Genomic DNA, 16,731 nt, shown 5'->3' with positions numbered 1-16,731 from the left:
TCGTGGCTGACATCAGATCAGCCATCTATGGAGTTTATGCTTAGGGACTCTTACACCCACCTTCTTGGGACTGAATGTGGACTAGATTTTGCTCTGCCCAGAGCTTATCTGCTCAGCTTTTGAGGGAGTCTGTAGTCTCCTCAGATGGGCTTGACTGCAAATAGGAATATCCTTGTTTGATCTGCCTCCACTGAGTAATGGACAACCGGGTTCTGGGGGTCAAAAGGCCGGGCTTCTTCTAAGTGGACAAATGAGGTTGAACTTGGGTGAGGTGAACCACAGCGGCAACCATTGTGAATCTAGAGATGGGTTAGAATCACACTGTTGGTCATTGAGGGAGAGCCCAGGAGTCTCCTTTAGACCCTTTACAGGAGCCACGAGGAGAGAAGCTCCTGGGGCTGGGCAAGGTTTAGAACACACAGGCTGGCACTTGATTGATGGTGTGGCCACAGCTTTTAATTATGAACTTCCGTTAGAATAATGAAGAAGCAAATCGAAGGGCTGTCAGCGGCCAGGGAGGAAAACTTCAGCCCACATTTCCCAAGCTATTCCAGCAGAATCCTCATTACTACAGCCAGAAGTTGTTCCATGGGAAATGGGGAGGCGAAGAATATTGAAGTGTCTTTAGCGGAGTGCTTTCTAGAACCTTCAGTCTGCTCAGTGAGAATCTCAGAAGGATGATTTCTTGGGAAATGTTATCCCGGAAGTCCTTTTTCAGCTGAAACCCTCTTGGAGGGCACCTCAGGGAATGCCGCGCTGGGGAATGGAGGATGGTGGAGAGCGAACTGATGTGCACTTCAGCTGCACTTAGAGATAGATATCTGTGCATTCTGCGTGGCGCCAGTCACCACGAGAAACACAAAAGCAAACAGCACAGACAGTCAGCCCTTTGGAAGAGGCTCACATGGGCACAGCCAGAGAGGAAGGACAGCATGTATGCGTGGCTACCCTGTGCCTACAGTGTGTGGTGTAAGCTATGTAACTCTAGGAAATTGGAGAAGAACTTGGCTGGTGGGTTAGAGATAGGCTCCTCGAAGGGGCAGGTCAGGTGTGCCTGGAAGATTGTGTGATGGTGGAGGGTCTGCAAACGTACTTAAATGTTATCACCCACCATGGCATGCCCTTTCCCTTAAGCAGTGGTAGCCAGGTGTCTAGAAAGTTGGCCTGTAGTGTCTCTGACATACGGGTGGAATAAAGAAATGTGTGTGCTGTCAGAACGGCGAAACCCACTACCACCGTAATCTGTGCTTAGGGGTCTGATGCCCCATTCCACAAATTGGAAGAATTGTCTTCAGAAGCTGTTTCCATTTTGAAGTCTTCTCAGGAGTCAGGCTTGGAAAATGAACAGGAGCATGTATGTAATCCTCACACCTCAGGAATTCATCTTGGAGCTAGCCCCTGTAGGAAGGCCAGTCAAGAGAGGCCTGTTGCCCACGGCTAAGTCCCCTTTGAAGTGAGCCCAGTGTCGGTAGTGGTGTGATTTGACAGCGCTCCTCTTGACTTGTTGGGAGCTCTTTCCCATACCTGGTGACTGACGATCCAGGTTGGATTGGCAGAATAGCCTAACGATGTCTCTTGAGTGTTCACATGGTGCTGTATGCCCAGGTCAATTGCTCACCACTGCGGTGTAGACGGGTCCAGGCAATGAATTTTAAGATCCCCCATGACCACCTTGACTTTGATGATTATTGGTTACCGTTTTAGCCGGCAGAATCATGAAAGAGATGAGTATTGTCGCTTCCCCCAAACTCACAGCTGTAGAGCGTAGCTCTTTCCCAGAGGGACTGAGCTCCTTGTAAGAGAGTTTGAGGCAGGAGGACAGGAGAGGGTGGGGCAGAGCAATTTCCCTCTCTTCGCTGTTTGTTCTACAAAACACATAGCTTCTCCTTATCAGCTGCCTGGTTAACATCTTCTCTCTCCTTTCTCAACACCGGCGTCAACTCCAGGAACGTTCCAAGGTTTGGTTCTCAGTGTGACAATAAGTGTCGTGTGTCATTTCTCCCTGCAACACCCTGTTCTTGGTATAGAATCCCTGTAACTGTGTCACGTGACAAACCATGTCGATAGTGTCCATTCCTAAACCCGGTTTGATGTACTTGTGGTGTCTGGTTCTGATCCGCAGGCCAAGATCACTCTCCTTCCTGTTTACTAACTCTGTTTACTGACTCTTTGGTGTAGGAACACTCCCGGCCTGAGTATGAAACCAAAGTCCGAGAGAAACTGTTAAAGGAGAGCGGCAAGTCGGACGTCCAGAAATTGGACGGGAATTCGCCTGAGGATGACGAGGTGAGAGACTGTGCTCAGAGCTCTTTCTGGTCTTTGCTGATGCCGGTTGTTGTGATATTCGGGGACCTCAGTGCTGGGACCCTGGCTGTGAAAAGGGGTGACTGTGGACAGGATGGAGTGGGAGCTTGATGTTTGCCATCATCCTAGGGCTGGAGTCCCTGGGGAACAGGTTGTCATGGCGATTAGATCCATCGAGGCTCTTATGGAACTGTGTGGACAAAATAGGAGGGCGCATTGGAGAAGAGAGAACCCATCTCGAGACTGTTTCCTGTGGACAGAATTAACTAAGTACCTGTTACCATAGCAAGTCCGACACAGCCACTAAGCCCCCTGGATCCTCGTTCCTCACTGGCCACTGACTGTCCTAAGTGCTCTGTAATCTCATTTGTTCTCGTGATAAATCTACGAAGCTGGTAAAAAGATGTGTAAAGGAGAGCTCATGGAGGGAAGATGTTCAAAGAGTGTGTCACTGGCTAGAAGTCACCCAGCCAATAGTTAGCCATGGCAGGAGTCCTAACCTTTGCCCTTGCCTTTAACCGTCATGACACACTGCCCTCAGAATGGACGCACTGGGGAAGTCAAAGGATAAAGCATAAAACGGTTCTTAGGTCCCACAGAGGCAAAAGCATGACTGTATTTGCTTGAGTGACCATGCAGTTCATTCTTCAGGGTGGACCACAGGGAGGAACGCGATGTCCTCTGGGTTGAAGGAATTGCTGCCATTTGTAAATACTCGTGGTGCGTGTGTATGTGGGCCCTCCTTGGCAGTACCTGCCTCTGAGTGCAGCCCTGATTTAAATCAAGATTGTGTGTTTATGTCTTTCCTAAATCCGATTTCTGAAAAAAAAAAAGTGAAAATCTGTTGTTTTTCAATGTGTCTTTTCTTCATCCTGGATATGAATTCAAATTTTATTATATTTTACATTCTTTAAGTTGCAGCCATTCATGTTAACATGCAAATTTATGCAAATACCAAAACAGAAGAATGTGGTGTTTTTGAGCCCAGAATACTAGCATTTTTTAAAAAAGAGAAAATAAGACTTAAATAGAAGGGGGGCGGGGGTCTGTGGTTTTTTTGTTTTTTCTCCTCTAGACTAAGTCCAAGAATGTCAATTAGTCCGAGAAATAGTGAATCTGGTCTTAGAAAAGGCTATTATCTCTGCTACCTTCATCACAAAGCCTATATTCTGTGTTCCGCCAGCTTCAGCAACCCCATGCAACTTACTTTCTCCAGCCTAGAACAATATACATTGGATAGCTTTATAGAAAACTCATGTAGCTTTTATGGACCAGTGACTCATTTAATTTTTTAAAATAATATTTTGTTATTTTCAGTTACAAATGTGTGTGTATGTGCATGAGTGCAGGTGCCCACAGAGACCAGAGAGGTCTGATCCTCCCAGAACTGGCGGTAGAGGTGGCTGTGACCTGCCTGGTGTGGGTTTGGAAAGTCAAGTGTGGCTCCTCTGGAAGAACAGGAAGTGCTCTTAACTATGGAGCCGTCTCTCTGGCCCCACTCATTTAATTTTAATTCTGTAAACGGGAACGCCAATGAGCTGGAATTCTGTACGGTGGGGCTGTGGTTCTCATATAAATATTGCTTGAATATATGTGCATGATAGGTCAAATAACTTTCGGGAACTATGAATAATTAAGAAACATCTGAATGCATTATGAATGATGCATATGTTTATATTGTAGCATTCAGCATCTCTTTTCACTGCCCTGTTGAGAATGCAAAGCTCAGAACATCTAATGGGCAGCGGGAGGAAATGAGTTTCTCAATGAACAGCGTGAGATAAACATGGCCCGTGTTTGATTGTCAGGGTCCTTCTCGTGTTCTTCCGATTCTGGTAATATTGCAAGTGCTTCTTCCTGTTCTATAAATCAGAGCTCTGATGGGTGATGTGATGGTGGACATGCTGCTGCATTGAGATCGGGTGGACAGGAGGCTTCTCTTTGCTGGAGGAAGAGGTGTGGTCAGTTCCCACTGCAGAGCAGGCTTTGGGCCATTAAGGAGTGTGAGCCGGCCATGAGAGGCACCTGCTCTAGGGAGCAGCCTGGAGCAAAGAATCAAGTCTAGCTAGGCTTGGATGCACTGCTTTCACCCCGGTGGTTCACCTGGACACCTCTTCACTGTTACCCCAAGGCTCCATCTTCTCTCCCTCCCTACCCTCCTATTGAGTGATAAAAGCACTCGTCTTTACTGAGGTTCAGATCAAGACAGGACCCTTCCTAAGACCACACAGCTGTTTGTGGGGGAGCCAGGCATTGGTTCTGTGTAACCCCAGAGAACCTTCACTTCTTTTCCCTTTATAAATTTTGACCATGCCACATACATTTAGAACTGAGACTTAATTCTCATACTTTAAGAATCACCCAGGTTTGAGGTGGGTACAGTGACACATGTGGCATTGGGGAGGCAGAGGCAGGAGGATTAGGAGCTGGAGGCCACCTTCCTTCAGTACTTATGGAGTTTGAGGTCCACCTGAGCTAGATGAGACCTAGTCTCAAAATACCCCAAAGCAACACACAGCCTAGAGCTCTCCCAAATAGGTCAGTAGTTCTCAGATCCCTCATGGATTTCTGCAGCTGCTTCGCACAATCTATGGTCAGAGCAGTTTTATCATTACGAGAAATCCTGCACCCAGCTGGGGATGTAGCTCAGAGGCAAAGAGTCTTTCTAAAATCACAACTTCCAGGGTTCACTCCCCAGCCCTGCAAAGCAAAGCAACACAATACAGTACCAAACAAAACAGAACTTGAATGAAACTTTAAAAAATATTCCTCTACCCAGTTGCCAAGCTATGGAAAACAACTAATGTTTCTTCAGAGTCTGGGATCTGCTGTTCTGGAGTTTCATGTAAACGGGCTCACTTTATATGTGGTGTTTAACTTCTCACCTGGGAAAATGAGTCCATGTCATAGCTTATATCAGCAGCTCACTGATTTATATTTAAATATCTGTTTATATTTTCGTGTGTGTGTGTGTGTGTGTGTGTCTAACAATAGGATTACTGGGTCTTATGTTAACCTCTGATAAGTGATCACGCCACTTCCACATCAATCACTTGCCACACGTGTTTTTACTTTATTCATCCTACTGATAGAACTGGTATTTCATTGATATTTTAACTTGCATTTCCTTAATGAATAATGATGCCAAACATCTGCTCCTATGTTATTGGTCATTTCTACATCTTCTTTAGAAAAATTGTCTAGTTAAATCCTTCATCTATTTAAACATTATGTTAATTAGTTTTCATTATAAAATAGTTAGAGTTCTTTTGTTTATCTGGGACACTAGTCCTATATCAGATAATATAACTTATAAACATGTATTTTTTATTGTTGATACCATTTAAGTCACAAGTTCTCTGTTTTTCCTTTGTCAGTTGTACTCTTGAGTCATGTGTGAGAAACTGTTGCACAGTCCTTGCTTTTAAGCACATAAACTGAAGTTGGAACAATACAGAGAAGATTACCATGGCACTGTAAAAGGATGGCATGCAAATTCATGGAGAGTTCCACATTAAAAAGATAAAGTACTGCCTAGTTCATTGTCACGAAGAATTTTATAGTTCTAACCCTTATATTTAGTTTATGAAAACCTTAGCAAATTTTTGTATATGATGCAGAAAATCCAAATGAAGTTCTTGCGTGTGGATACTCTGTTGTCTGTGAAAGGAGTATTTGACTCATTGAATTATTTTTACATTCTCTTAAAAATTAATCTACTCTAAGTGAATAAATTTATACCCAGACAGTTCTTTTCTATTGACCTACGTGGTGTTGGATAAAAATGTGAGAATAGAATTGTCTTGTGTTTGATCTTAGAAGAAAAAAATTATCTTTCATCATTATGTTGTTGGCTATAGCCATTGATTAAAAAGCAACGATGAACATCAATCACAATGGCACTCCTTAGAAATGGCTGTTCTGCACAGTAGTAAGGTGGTAACTTACTACATGTATGCTTGGAGAGGAGGGCCAACACAATGAAGCCCAGAGGTAAGCACACTGCAGGTCAAGTGTGCAAGTCCACACTGCTGGACTTCCCACTGCATATCTATCATGCAGGACAGCCCCTTCATGGGGGTCTCTCCTGCTCCTTTGTCTCATGGAGATAACCTGGCATTAGAGCCTCTGCCCTTCTGAGAGTCAGTAATGGTCTTTGCTGAGAGTGCCGTGCCAGTATTGGTCATCAGCCCGTCCTTAGGAACTGTACCGTCCCTTGTGTAACTTTTGTAACATTAGTTTGGCTAGTCTTACAGGGGCTCTCAGTGACTTTTAAGGAAGTTGACATCAAAGAAATGGTAATAACGATGATGTAAGTAACGTTTGTACACTGTTCAATATGTTCAAGACTTTCTAGTAATATTCCACTTCAGTTTCAAATCCTATTGGTCCCCAATTCTGAGATGAGAAAACTGAGGTTCAGTAAGGGCAGTTATTTGCTCAATCTAATCTACATGCGGTAAAACCACAGTGTTCTAACTTGCAGCCCCAGCATCTTCCCTTAGCAGATCATTACACACCTCTCCCTCTGTTAATATAAGATGGCAGAGCTACGTACATCAAAGCAAGATGCTAGATATGGAGGGCAAGACTAAGAAGTTGAACTCAGTTTTGCTTATCAACCCTCTGAGAATTCATCCAAGTCTTTGTAATTCTAGCCTCTGCATCCTTTCCTTCCATAAACTTTGCATTATATAATACAGCCCCAAAGCAAAGCTCACTCTTCACAGAGCAGTGGAAAGGACCACAACACAAGGAACTATTGCAAAAGTGTTAGAAGCAATGCTGAGACAAATAGGGAACACTGAAGCAAGGAGAGATTATCAGCAGTGGGGAGTAGCTATGACTCAGCTCTGGAAGGATGGACGAAAGGGCGGTGATGCCATCAGAACCTGGAGTCATTACCAACCGATGGGAACTGGAACCGTGTAGGTAGAGCAGTCCTTCCGGAGTCACAGTCTAAAGCAGATGGAACACTGGGGAGAGATACCTCGAATCTCTCAAGACCCCACTCTTCAGTTTTCCACCAGTACCTCCCACTAGCTCAGTATAACCCAAGGTCAGTCAATAAGTCATTCTGAGGTGTACAGTCTTTAGAAATCAGTACCCTGTACCAGGGAGCAGAGACAGAAGGTGAGTCACAGACAGCGGATCTGAGAGCATCTCATAGAGAGCTGGCATGAAAGTCCGGTCAACACACTGGTCTGATTCTAAACTCTGTTAGCCTCAAACCCCCCCCCACCACCACCACCATGGGCCCTGGCTTGGGTGAGGAGGTGAAAGATCATTGGAAACTAGAGAGTCAAACATTTGGGGAAAACATAAGAATGCTCAGCACTGATGTTGTGAATGGATTAATGGAGAGTCACTTATTCAAACCATCCCTAAGTCACCGGGCTGTTAAGAATATTTGTGTAAGTGATGGAGAGAGAGAGAGAGAGAGAGAGAGAGAGAGAGAGAGAGAGAGAGAGAGAGAGAGAGAGAGAAGGCGCAGGGGGTAGGACTTTAAAACAAAATTCCATTGTTTTAGTTCTTGGGAGTTACCTCATGGAACTTGTTGTCACCCAAATATTTACTCAGTGCGGATGCAGGTCTCATCCCCCGCGCCCTGCCTGGCCCTGTTTGTGATGTTCTAAGCCATGAATGTTTTATGGGGAACACTGAAACTAAGGGAGCCTGGGCCAGGAGGAGGCGTGTGGATAGACGGGTTCTAATTTACTATTCTATGAACCACCCCGGGGGACAGTTATTTCTAAAGAAAGCTCATCAAAACTTAAGGCCTTGAAACATTGACGACGGATGCCTCTGGCAGGTCCGACAAACAAACATGTGGAATAAATTATGCAGAAGTGTACAGCCTTCCAACAAGGCTGGGACAACAGTGCCCGGAAGCTGAGTGACTGTCAGAACATGGGACAGGGGAGCAGGGTGAAGGGCCCTGTCTGAGTCTCTCTCTGTGAGCCAAGGTGGGAATGCGTCCAGGTTTCCACACAGGCTTTTGGTAGATTACTAGAATGTTCTATAGCTCAAAGTTCCCCTAAGCTCTCTTCTGAAAACACTTAATAACTATGTGAGGGTCAAAAATGGGTACATTTTTAAGTCTCTTCTTGGGGACTAAAGAGTTTTCTTGTGGGTGAGATATATCAGCACATAGAGAGAGACTCAGTTCGTCAAAGATTTCTGTAGAGGAGTAAGAATTTGAGGCTGGATCTTCTTTGAGATCTTTTCGTTTGCACCCAAGCTTACTGTCTTTCCTCATCTACCTGATCTGAGTAACTTGTGGATATTTTTCAGTATTGAGGGAATTCTGAGCCATCATTCTCATCTATATGGGCTTATGTACATGGGTGGCTAACTTGAAGAACATTCGAGATAGGATGGGTACCCGAGTTTCTCAGGCCTATCCCTGAGCTCAGTGGATAAACTCTGAGGTCTTGTGACCCTAGGGCAATTATCCCTTTCTCTTGAGATTCTTCACAGTTGGTGAGGAGAACAAGGGAGCAGTGTCAGTGCCAGGCTGATATGAAGCTTATACAATATAACTGTAATAAAAGGCTGGCTCTTGGTAATTTAATATAGGGCTGTTTCTGTTCCTATTCACTTTTAACTAACTGACTTTGGCCCTGACTCTTCTTTCTCCTACCTTATATTCCCTGACTCTCCTCTGTCATCTCTCAAAAAGTGTGGCTTCCATTCCTCACCTCTGGGTGAAATTTTCCATGGAGAATTTCTAGCCAAAAGAAATGGCTGCACACACACACACACACACACACACACACACACACACACACACACACACGAGAAATAGTTGGAACAAAGGAAACAAACGAGGGGGGTCAGACATGTTTGATTACAGGATGTGTGTGTCTTCCTGGGTGTAATAAAGGATCTGAATTTGGGATTGAATTCTTCACCTCTTTCACTCATTGGTGGGTTCCAGCTACAAGACTCCACCTAGTAAAAAGAAGGCTGGGAAGTGTAGTCTTTGGCTGGGAGCCTGCAAGCCACAGAGACTAGCCACTAAAGAGACACTCTCCGCTTCCATGTGCAATAGTCAGGGGAACAGAATACAGGTCAGGTAGGTGGTAAGATGGTTTCCATTTTGAAAAGGCAACAGGTGATTCTGACATCCCCTCTTGAGAATGTCTGTGGTAGGAAACGAGAGGAGGAAGGAAGGATCTGGAAAAAGAGCATGCTGTCATAGATCAGCGACTGAGGAGAGCACTCACCCATGAGGTCCCCACAGTTCCTGGCTGGCTCCTTCAGGAAGCGTGTCCCTCTCCCTGAAGTTTGGGCCTGACCCTTTCTGCTCAGAGTTCAACACAATTTTGCAAGTTGTTATTAGGTAAAACTTTATTTTTATTAACAAATTTCTTCTTTGGCAATTTCCTACATGTTTAGAATGTATTTTAGTTACCCCCAGGACCCCTCCCACCTCCGTCAGCTACACTTCTTCCCTGTAATTCTCTTGAATGTTTTCCTACAGAGTTTACTGAGGCCATCTATGTGACCCTGGGCTTGAAACTACCTGGTAGAGCCTGGGTGCTGTGCCTTCCCTTCTCTCTTAGTTGCCGTAGTTCAGCAGTCCAGCAAGAGAGCCCCCTGAGTGCCTTCCCCATCCTCAGCTGATTATTGGGAAGACTTGATTTGTCCAGGCCCGGTGCCAGGGGAGCACAGCTTCTGTATGTCCATGATAGCCATGTAAGCAGTGTCGTGCTTACAAGATGGCATTTTACAACCCTTCTCCCTGTCTTCTGGCTCTTACATTCTTTCTGCCCTCTCTCATGCAGTGTTTGTGAGCCTTAAGTGGGTAGTGTATGTCTTGACTAGGGCTGAGCCCTCATCTACCCATTTTTGCTCAGCAATTGTGCAGCATGGGTCTCTGCGTTCACCTCTGTTCACGGTAAACAGAGACTTCTCTCAATTTAATAGCAGTTTTTCTCTGTGAGTATAAACATAGCTAGTTAGAAGGTGATTTGATCCCATGTCAATCAATAAATTGCCACGGTAGGTTCCTTTTCTGATGGCCCAAAGCTCTTCCAGTCTGGAGAGTTTTGCCAGGTTTACAGTAACAGGCATGGGTTGCCTCTTGAGGAGTAGGCCTAAGCTAAGTCTGGAGCCATTGGTTGCCTCTCTATGTTGTGCCACTGTTGAACCAGTGGGCACATCTTGTCTGGTCAGTGGGTATTGTAGTTCAGAGAGTTCACAGCTGGACAAGAAATTGGATGCCTTCCTCCCCCCAGTCTGAAGAGTACCATGTGGCACTCAGCAATCTAGGCAGTCAGGGGTTGCCAGCTTAGCTTCAGTTTGATTTCTCTGTGTCTTGCTTTCATAGCATGTGGTGTGTTCAGCAGTAGGGTCTTATCAACTGGTGCTGATGGTGGAAAGGCAAGAGCCTGAAATATTGTGTGAAACAACAATTCATATGGGAGCATCCCTTCCCTGTCACTGAGGTTTTGTTAGGGACTTGTTACTCTTAGTGTTAGCACTATTTGGCCTTATGGGGTCTTTGCCTTCAAACTCTTTTTGATGTGTGTGTTTGTGTGTGTGTGTGTGTGTGTGTGTGTGTGTGTGTAACCGGATTGGTTTCCAGGTGGCTTTTCCATAGCTTCTTTATTTTGATTGACTCTCCCCTGCCCTCCTCATTCATCTCCCCATTCCCTTACTCTCTTTCCTGTTTGAACTTTTCCTCATACAGCATCTTCCCCCACCACCACTCCATCCTAATTTTACCTATGTGATATCCCCTTCCCTTAAAGGAAATCTCCCCACTGCCACTTTCTAGTTTCTTGGCTTCCATAGATAATCCAAGTTAAACACCGGAATCTAAAGAGTCAAGGCTAGGATCAACATGTGTGAGAGAACAAGCAAGTGGTCTTTGTCTTCATGGGCCTAGGCTAACAGGCTTGGTATAATTTCATTCAGTTCCACTCATTCGCCTGCAGACTTCATTTCTAGTTCTAGCTAAATAGAATCCCATTGTGTGAATGCACCACATTTTTATTACCCATCCCTCATTTGATGAACATCTAGGCTGATTGTGTTTTCTAGTTATTGTGAAAGGAACTGCAGTGAGCATGGGTGGCGAGTGTTTCTATAGGATACTAATTCCTTTGGTTATATGCTAAGGAGCAGCAAGGCTGGGTTGTACGGTGGTTCTATTTCTACCTTTTTCTTTTAGGAACTTCCATACTGATTTCCAAGGTAGATACATCAATGTCCGCTCCTACCAGCAGTGTATAGGGGTCCTCCTTACCCACAGCCATGTCAACCTGTGCTATCACTTGCAGCCTGGGTGATGGCCATTCTGATTTGGGTAAGACAGAATTTCAAACGTAGTTTTAATTTACATTTTCCTGATGGCTTCAGATGTTGACTGCTTTTTAAAGTGTTTCCCAACCATTTGTATTTCTGCTTTGGAGAACTCGCTGTTCAGTTCCCCAGCCTATTTTTTTTTTAATTGGCTTGTTTGTTTTCTCAGAGTTTAGTTTTCTGAGTGCCTTGTATATTCTAGTTACTGTCTATCAGATGTATAGCTGGCAAATATTTTCTCCCATCCTGTTGGCAGCCTCTTCACTCAATTAACAGTTCTCTCTGCTATCGAGAAGCATTTTCATTTCTTGAGACCCCATATGGTGATTGCTGGTCCCATTTCTCGTGCAGTCAGAGTCTTATGCAGAGTCCGTACCTATGCCTACATGTGTGAGCACAATCCCTACTTTCTCCTCTAGCAGCGGAAGGTTTCTTGGTCCTATATTTTGCTCTTTGCTCCATCTGGAGTTGAGTTTTCTGAAGGATGAGAGATGGAGATTTACTTCCATTCCTCTACATGTTGATATCCAGGTTTCTCAGCTTCATTTGTTGAAAATGTTTTCTGCTTGTTTGTTTTTTGCAAGTGAAGGTAGAGCTGTGTGGATTTCTTTATATTTGTATCTAGGACTTCTGTTCCTTTTCAATGACCTATGTGCCTGTTTGGTGGCATAATAATACTGCTTTCATTACTGTGGCTCTGTAATATAACTTGAAATCAGGTCTGATACCTCCCTCAGTATATAGTTTCCAAGATTGCTTTGTCTACTGCTGACTGAGATTTCTGTCCTGCCCAGTCTTGCAGCTGTTTAGTCCCAAATAAATATACCGAGGCCTACATTAGTTACAAATGGATTGGCCTGTTAGCGCAGGCTTCTTATTAATTAATTCTTACATCTTACATTAACCCATTATCTTATCTGTGTTAGCCATGTTGCTTGATATCTTTTTCGATGAGATGGTCACATCTTGCTATCTTACTATCTTTGCGGCTGGTTCGTGACTCCAGACTGCTTCCCTCTTCCCAGTATTCTTGTTGCCCCACCTCTACTACCTGCCTCATCACCTGCTTATACTTCTTGCCTGGCTACTGGCCAATCAGCATTTTATTAAAAATAATGCAAGTGACAGGATAAAAGAATATTGTCCCAGAGCAGTCTACCTTTGAGTTTCCATATAAATTTTAAGTTTTTTATATTTGTCTCTGGAATCTTGCTTGGGAAGGTGTTGGATTTTTAGAAGACTTTTGGTGCAATGACTATTTTCACAGTATTGATGCTCCTGATCTGTGGTGTTCTTTCTATCCTCTCCTTCCTTCCTCAGTTTCTTTCTTCAGTGTTTAACCTTTGTTGCAGATGTCTCTCATTGCCTTGGTTAGGCTTATTACCAGGTTTTTAATGGTTTTGGTATTGTGGATGAGATTATTTTCAGCGTGCTTGCCATTGGTATATAGAAAAATGACTTCTTTTTATGTTACTTTTTTTTTTTACTTTGCTCAAGGTGTTTATCAGCTCTAAGAGGGTCTTTTTTTGGGGGTAGAGTCTTTAGGGTCTGTGATGTCTAGGGTCATATCATCTGCAAAAATGGATACTTTAAAGTCTTTATCTATTTGTGTAATTATTATTTACTTCTCTTGTTTGCTTCTCTAGCTAAAACTTCAAGTCTTATATTGAACAGAAGTTGAGTGGATACTCTTGTCTTGTGTCTCGCCTTTGGTAATGCTTGGAACTTTTCTCTATTTAGTGTGACATTGATTACAGGTTTATTATATATATATATGTATATATATACATATATATAAAATATTTGTTATATTGAAACGTGTTCCCTCCATTCCTAGCTCTCTCCATGACTTTTATTTATTGAGATGATTATGTGATTTCTATCTTTGAGTCCCTTGATACAATGAATTATGCTTATTGATTTATGCATGTCAAACTATCCTTGTACTCCTAAAATGGGGCTAACTTGACCATGGCAAATGATCTTTTTGGATGTGATTTTGAATTCTGTTTTCAAGTATTTCATTGAGTACTTTGTATTTGTGTTCATCTGTAATTTTCTTGTTGTTCTGCTGGTTTTGTTTAATTTTGTGTCAGGGTAATAAATTTGTTTGTTTGTTTTATGTATGTGTGAGTTTTGTTGTGTGCCCCAAGCACTCCTGGTACCAATGGAGGACAGAATTGAGTTTCAGATACCCTGGAACTGGAGTTCCAGATGGTTATAAGCCACTATGTGGGTACTGGGAATCTAATCTAGGTCCTCTATGACAGTTTTCAACCTGTGGGTTGCAACCCCTTTGGGGGTTGAATAGCCTTTCATAGGGGTAGCCTAAGACCATTGGAAAACACAGATATTTACATTAGGATTCATAACAGTAGTAAAATTACAGTTATGAAGTGGCAACAGAAATAATGTTATAATTGGGGGTCACCACAACATGAGGAACTGTATTAAAGGGTCTCAGAATTAGGAAGGTTGAGGATCACGGCTCTAGAAGAATCGCCAGTGCTCTGAATCACCGAGCCATATGTGGCCATCTCTCTGGTTCAACAGTAGCCTCCCTTCCTGCCTATTTTGTGGAATAATTTGGGCAGTGTTGTAACTGTGACTCCCTTGTAGAATTCTGTAAAGCATCCATCCTGTCCCTCGCTTTTTTCATTTGTTTGTTTTTTTGTTTTTGCTTAGAAGACATTTTTATTCCTGCTTCAGTCGCATCATTAGTGTAGATATATTATTTATTGCATCTTGATTTAATTTCAGTAGGTTTGTGGAATATCAGTATTTAAGGGACATTCTTACATGTTTTTTTAATTTCATTGGTATCTATAGTTTAGTCTCCGTTTCGTCTCTCTAATTTTTTGATCTTCATGAGACTGGAATACGTTTGTCCAGGCCCTGTTGGCTTTAACAACATCTGTCTCATAGCCAGCTATTGTTCTATGTGCCTGCCTTTATGTGAGACTTGGCTCTTCTCTCTTGCAACCTTCACTATCCTTTGCTTTATTCGGTATCTTTAGTGTTTAAATTGTAATATGTCTGGGTGAATTTCTGTTGGGGTCTTGTCCGTACATATCTGTGCACCCCTTTCTTAAGATGTAGGGAATTATTTTAATGATTTTTATTGAAGATTTTCCTGTTTCTTTGACCAGGAATCCTTCTCCTATGCCCATAATTTGTGTGTTTGATTTTCTCATGATGTTCCAAAGATCCTGTGTATTCTGTTCATGTGTCCTTTTTTAACGTGTGGATGATCCAGTTCCTCTGTCTTATCTTTAAGTCCCACTATGATATTTTGTCTGTTCCATGATCCAGTTTATAGATGAAGTTGTTCATGGAACTCTTAATTTCTGTCTTCATTTCACCTTAGGGTTTCTTCAATATTTCTATTTCTTTATTAAATTCTATTTTTATTTCTTGAATTGTGTTCCTCATTTTATTCGATTGCTTGTGGTTTGGGAGCGTTAGTTTATTTCTGGCACTCTTGGTTCATTTGAGAGTTTGTGTCCTCTTTGTACTCTTAGAACATATCTGTAATTGTTCTTTTGAATTCTGTGTCTTAAATTTTGTCTAAGTTATTCTACTCAGGAATCATTTCTGTAGGGTTGATGGTTTATTTTTGTGAGGAAGGAGACAAATTGTCTTGACTTTTCATATAGCTTTGGGGGGTTTGTTGTTTTGGTTTGTAAGATCTGGGATTCTTGAGTTATCTTATTGATTGTGTCTTTTAATATGTGTTTTAAGTCTACCTATTAAAGAAGCTGGAGGTGGACAGCAGACTGGAAAGATGGAGGGAGACTTGATTTGGCTGAAGTGAGTCAAAGTTAGGGGACTTCCAGGCAGGGCCTCTGGTCAAGAGATTGGTTGGAGAGGGCACCCAGGGCAAAGCAGGCAGGCAGGTGTGTGTGTGTGTGTGTGTGTGTGTGTGTGACATACACTTACATCTGTTGAGGTCTGTGCTTCTGGGTAGGGTTGCATGTGATGGATAGACTGGCGGGGGCTAGCTCTCATGGTGGGAGACAGCTGTAAGTGTTCAGAGTTGGTAATGCTGTCTTTCTGTGTTGCTCTGGGAGGGACACGTGATGGTTAGGTTGGAAGAGGCTCCAGGAACAGGGGAGGGGTTACAGGTGGTTGAGATGGGGTGAAGGAGGCCTGCCGATCGTGGTCCATACTACAGAATGGGCCTTATGTCATAGATAGTTTTGATGTGAGCTAATTGAAATTGTTCTTTGTAATGACTTCTTACAGTAACATAAATAATACAGAATTCTATTTTTCTCTAGAAAGGTTTCAGTAACTACAATAAAGCAAAATTGTCCCTAGATCTTATGTTCTCTTAATATTTCTCACATAGAAGTAAAGAAGCAACCATAATTATCCTTTTAGGTTTAACCTTTATAGACCTTTTCTTATACATTTTCATAATTGAATTTATATTTGCATTGGCAATAAAGCACCCATGTGTGTGCACATACACATACAGACATTCAAGAAAGTATTGGATAAATGATTCCATCAAACCACAGTTCCTAAATACATTCTAACATACCCTGTGGTGTACAGTGACCTCCCAGACATGATACTGATCTTTAGCCATCTTTGAGGGAGGCACAGTGCTTGACAGACACCACACAGCTGTATTTAGTTGTGTCAATGTTAGAGAGTACCATATGTCTCAATGTGATTGTACTTTAGTAATGCCATGTGTGCAATAGTCACAGTGTAAGATCTACACAAGCTTCATATAGACCAAGAAGCACAGGCTGTAGCCATTTAATTTCAAGGTTGAAGATCTTGGGGACTATCCAACAGGTGCACATATGCTATAAGTCAATAATAAAAGAGGAAATAAAATGGTACTTATTTCTATTTATGCGTATTTTACCCAATGACTATTAAGTTGTCAGGACAAATACTTACGAAGTAGTTTGCTTCTTAACTACTTAATAAATCCAACCCTTAAGCTCTTCTTTCAACTTAGAGGTAATGCATAAAAGTCACTGAGACATTATGGGCATGGTGAGCTGAGAATGTTTGGGAATAGTTGTGTAAAGAACCTTCTATGTTTAAAGGAGATTTAAGAGTAAAGCACATACAGCCAAGAACAGAAAAGTATAC

General features: G+C 42.8%; 1 protein-coding gene and 1 non-coding gene across 2 annotated transcripts in view; both read left to right on the top strand.

Moving 5' to 3' along the window:
* Nucleotides 1-16,731, top strand: part of Ano2 (anoctamin 2) — a 353,748-nt gene that overhangs the window by 198,030 nt on the left and 138,987 nt on the right. The window contains exon 14 of the mRNA XM_048444098.3: nucleotides 2,179-2,286. Within this exon, the coding sequence (XP_048300055.2) occupies nucleotides 2,179-2,286 (108 nt within the window). The remainder of the gene's footprint in view (nucleotides 1-2,178; nucleotides 2,287-16,731) is intronic.
* LOC125407119 (U6 spliceosomal RNA) lies at nucleotides 5,719-5,823 on the top strand. The gene has a single exon (XR_015001089.1). It is a non-coding gene; the product is annotated as a U6 spliceosomal RNA (small nuclear RNA).

This window comes from Myodes glareolus, chromosome 3, assembly GCF_982192425.1.
Source record: "Myodes glareolus chromosome 3, mMyoGla1.1, whole genome shotgun sequence".
NCBI lineage: Eukaryota > Metazoa > Chordata > Mammalia > Rodentia > Cricetidae > Myodes > Myodes glareolus.
Note: the sequence above shows the minus strand (reverse complement) of the source record. Positions and strands in the feature narration are given on the sequence as shown.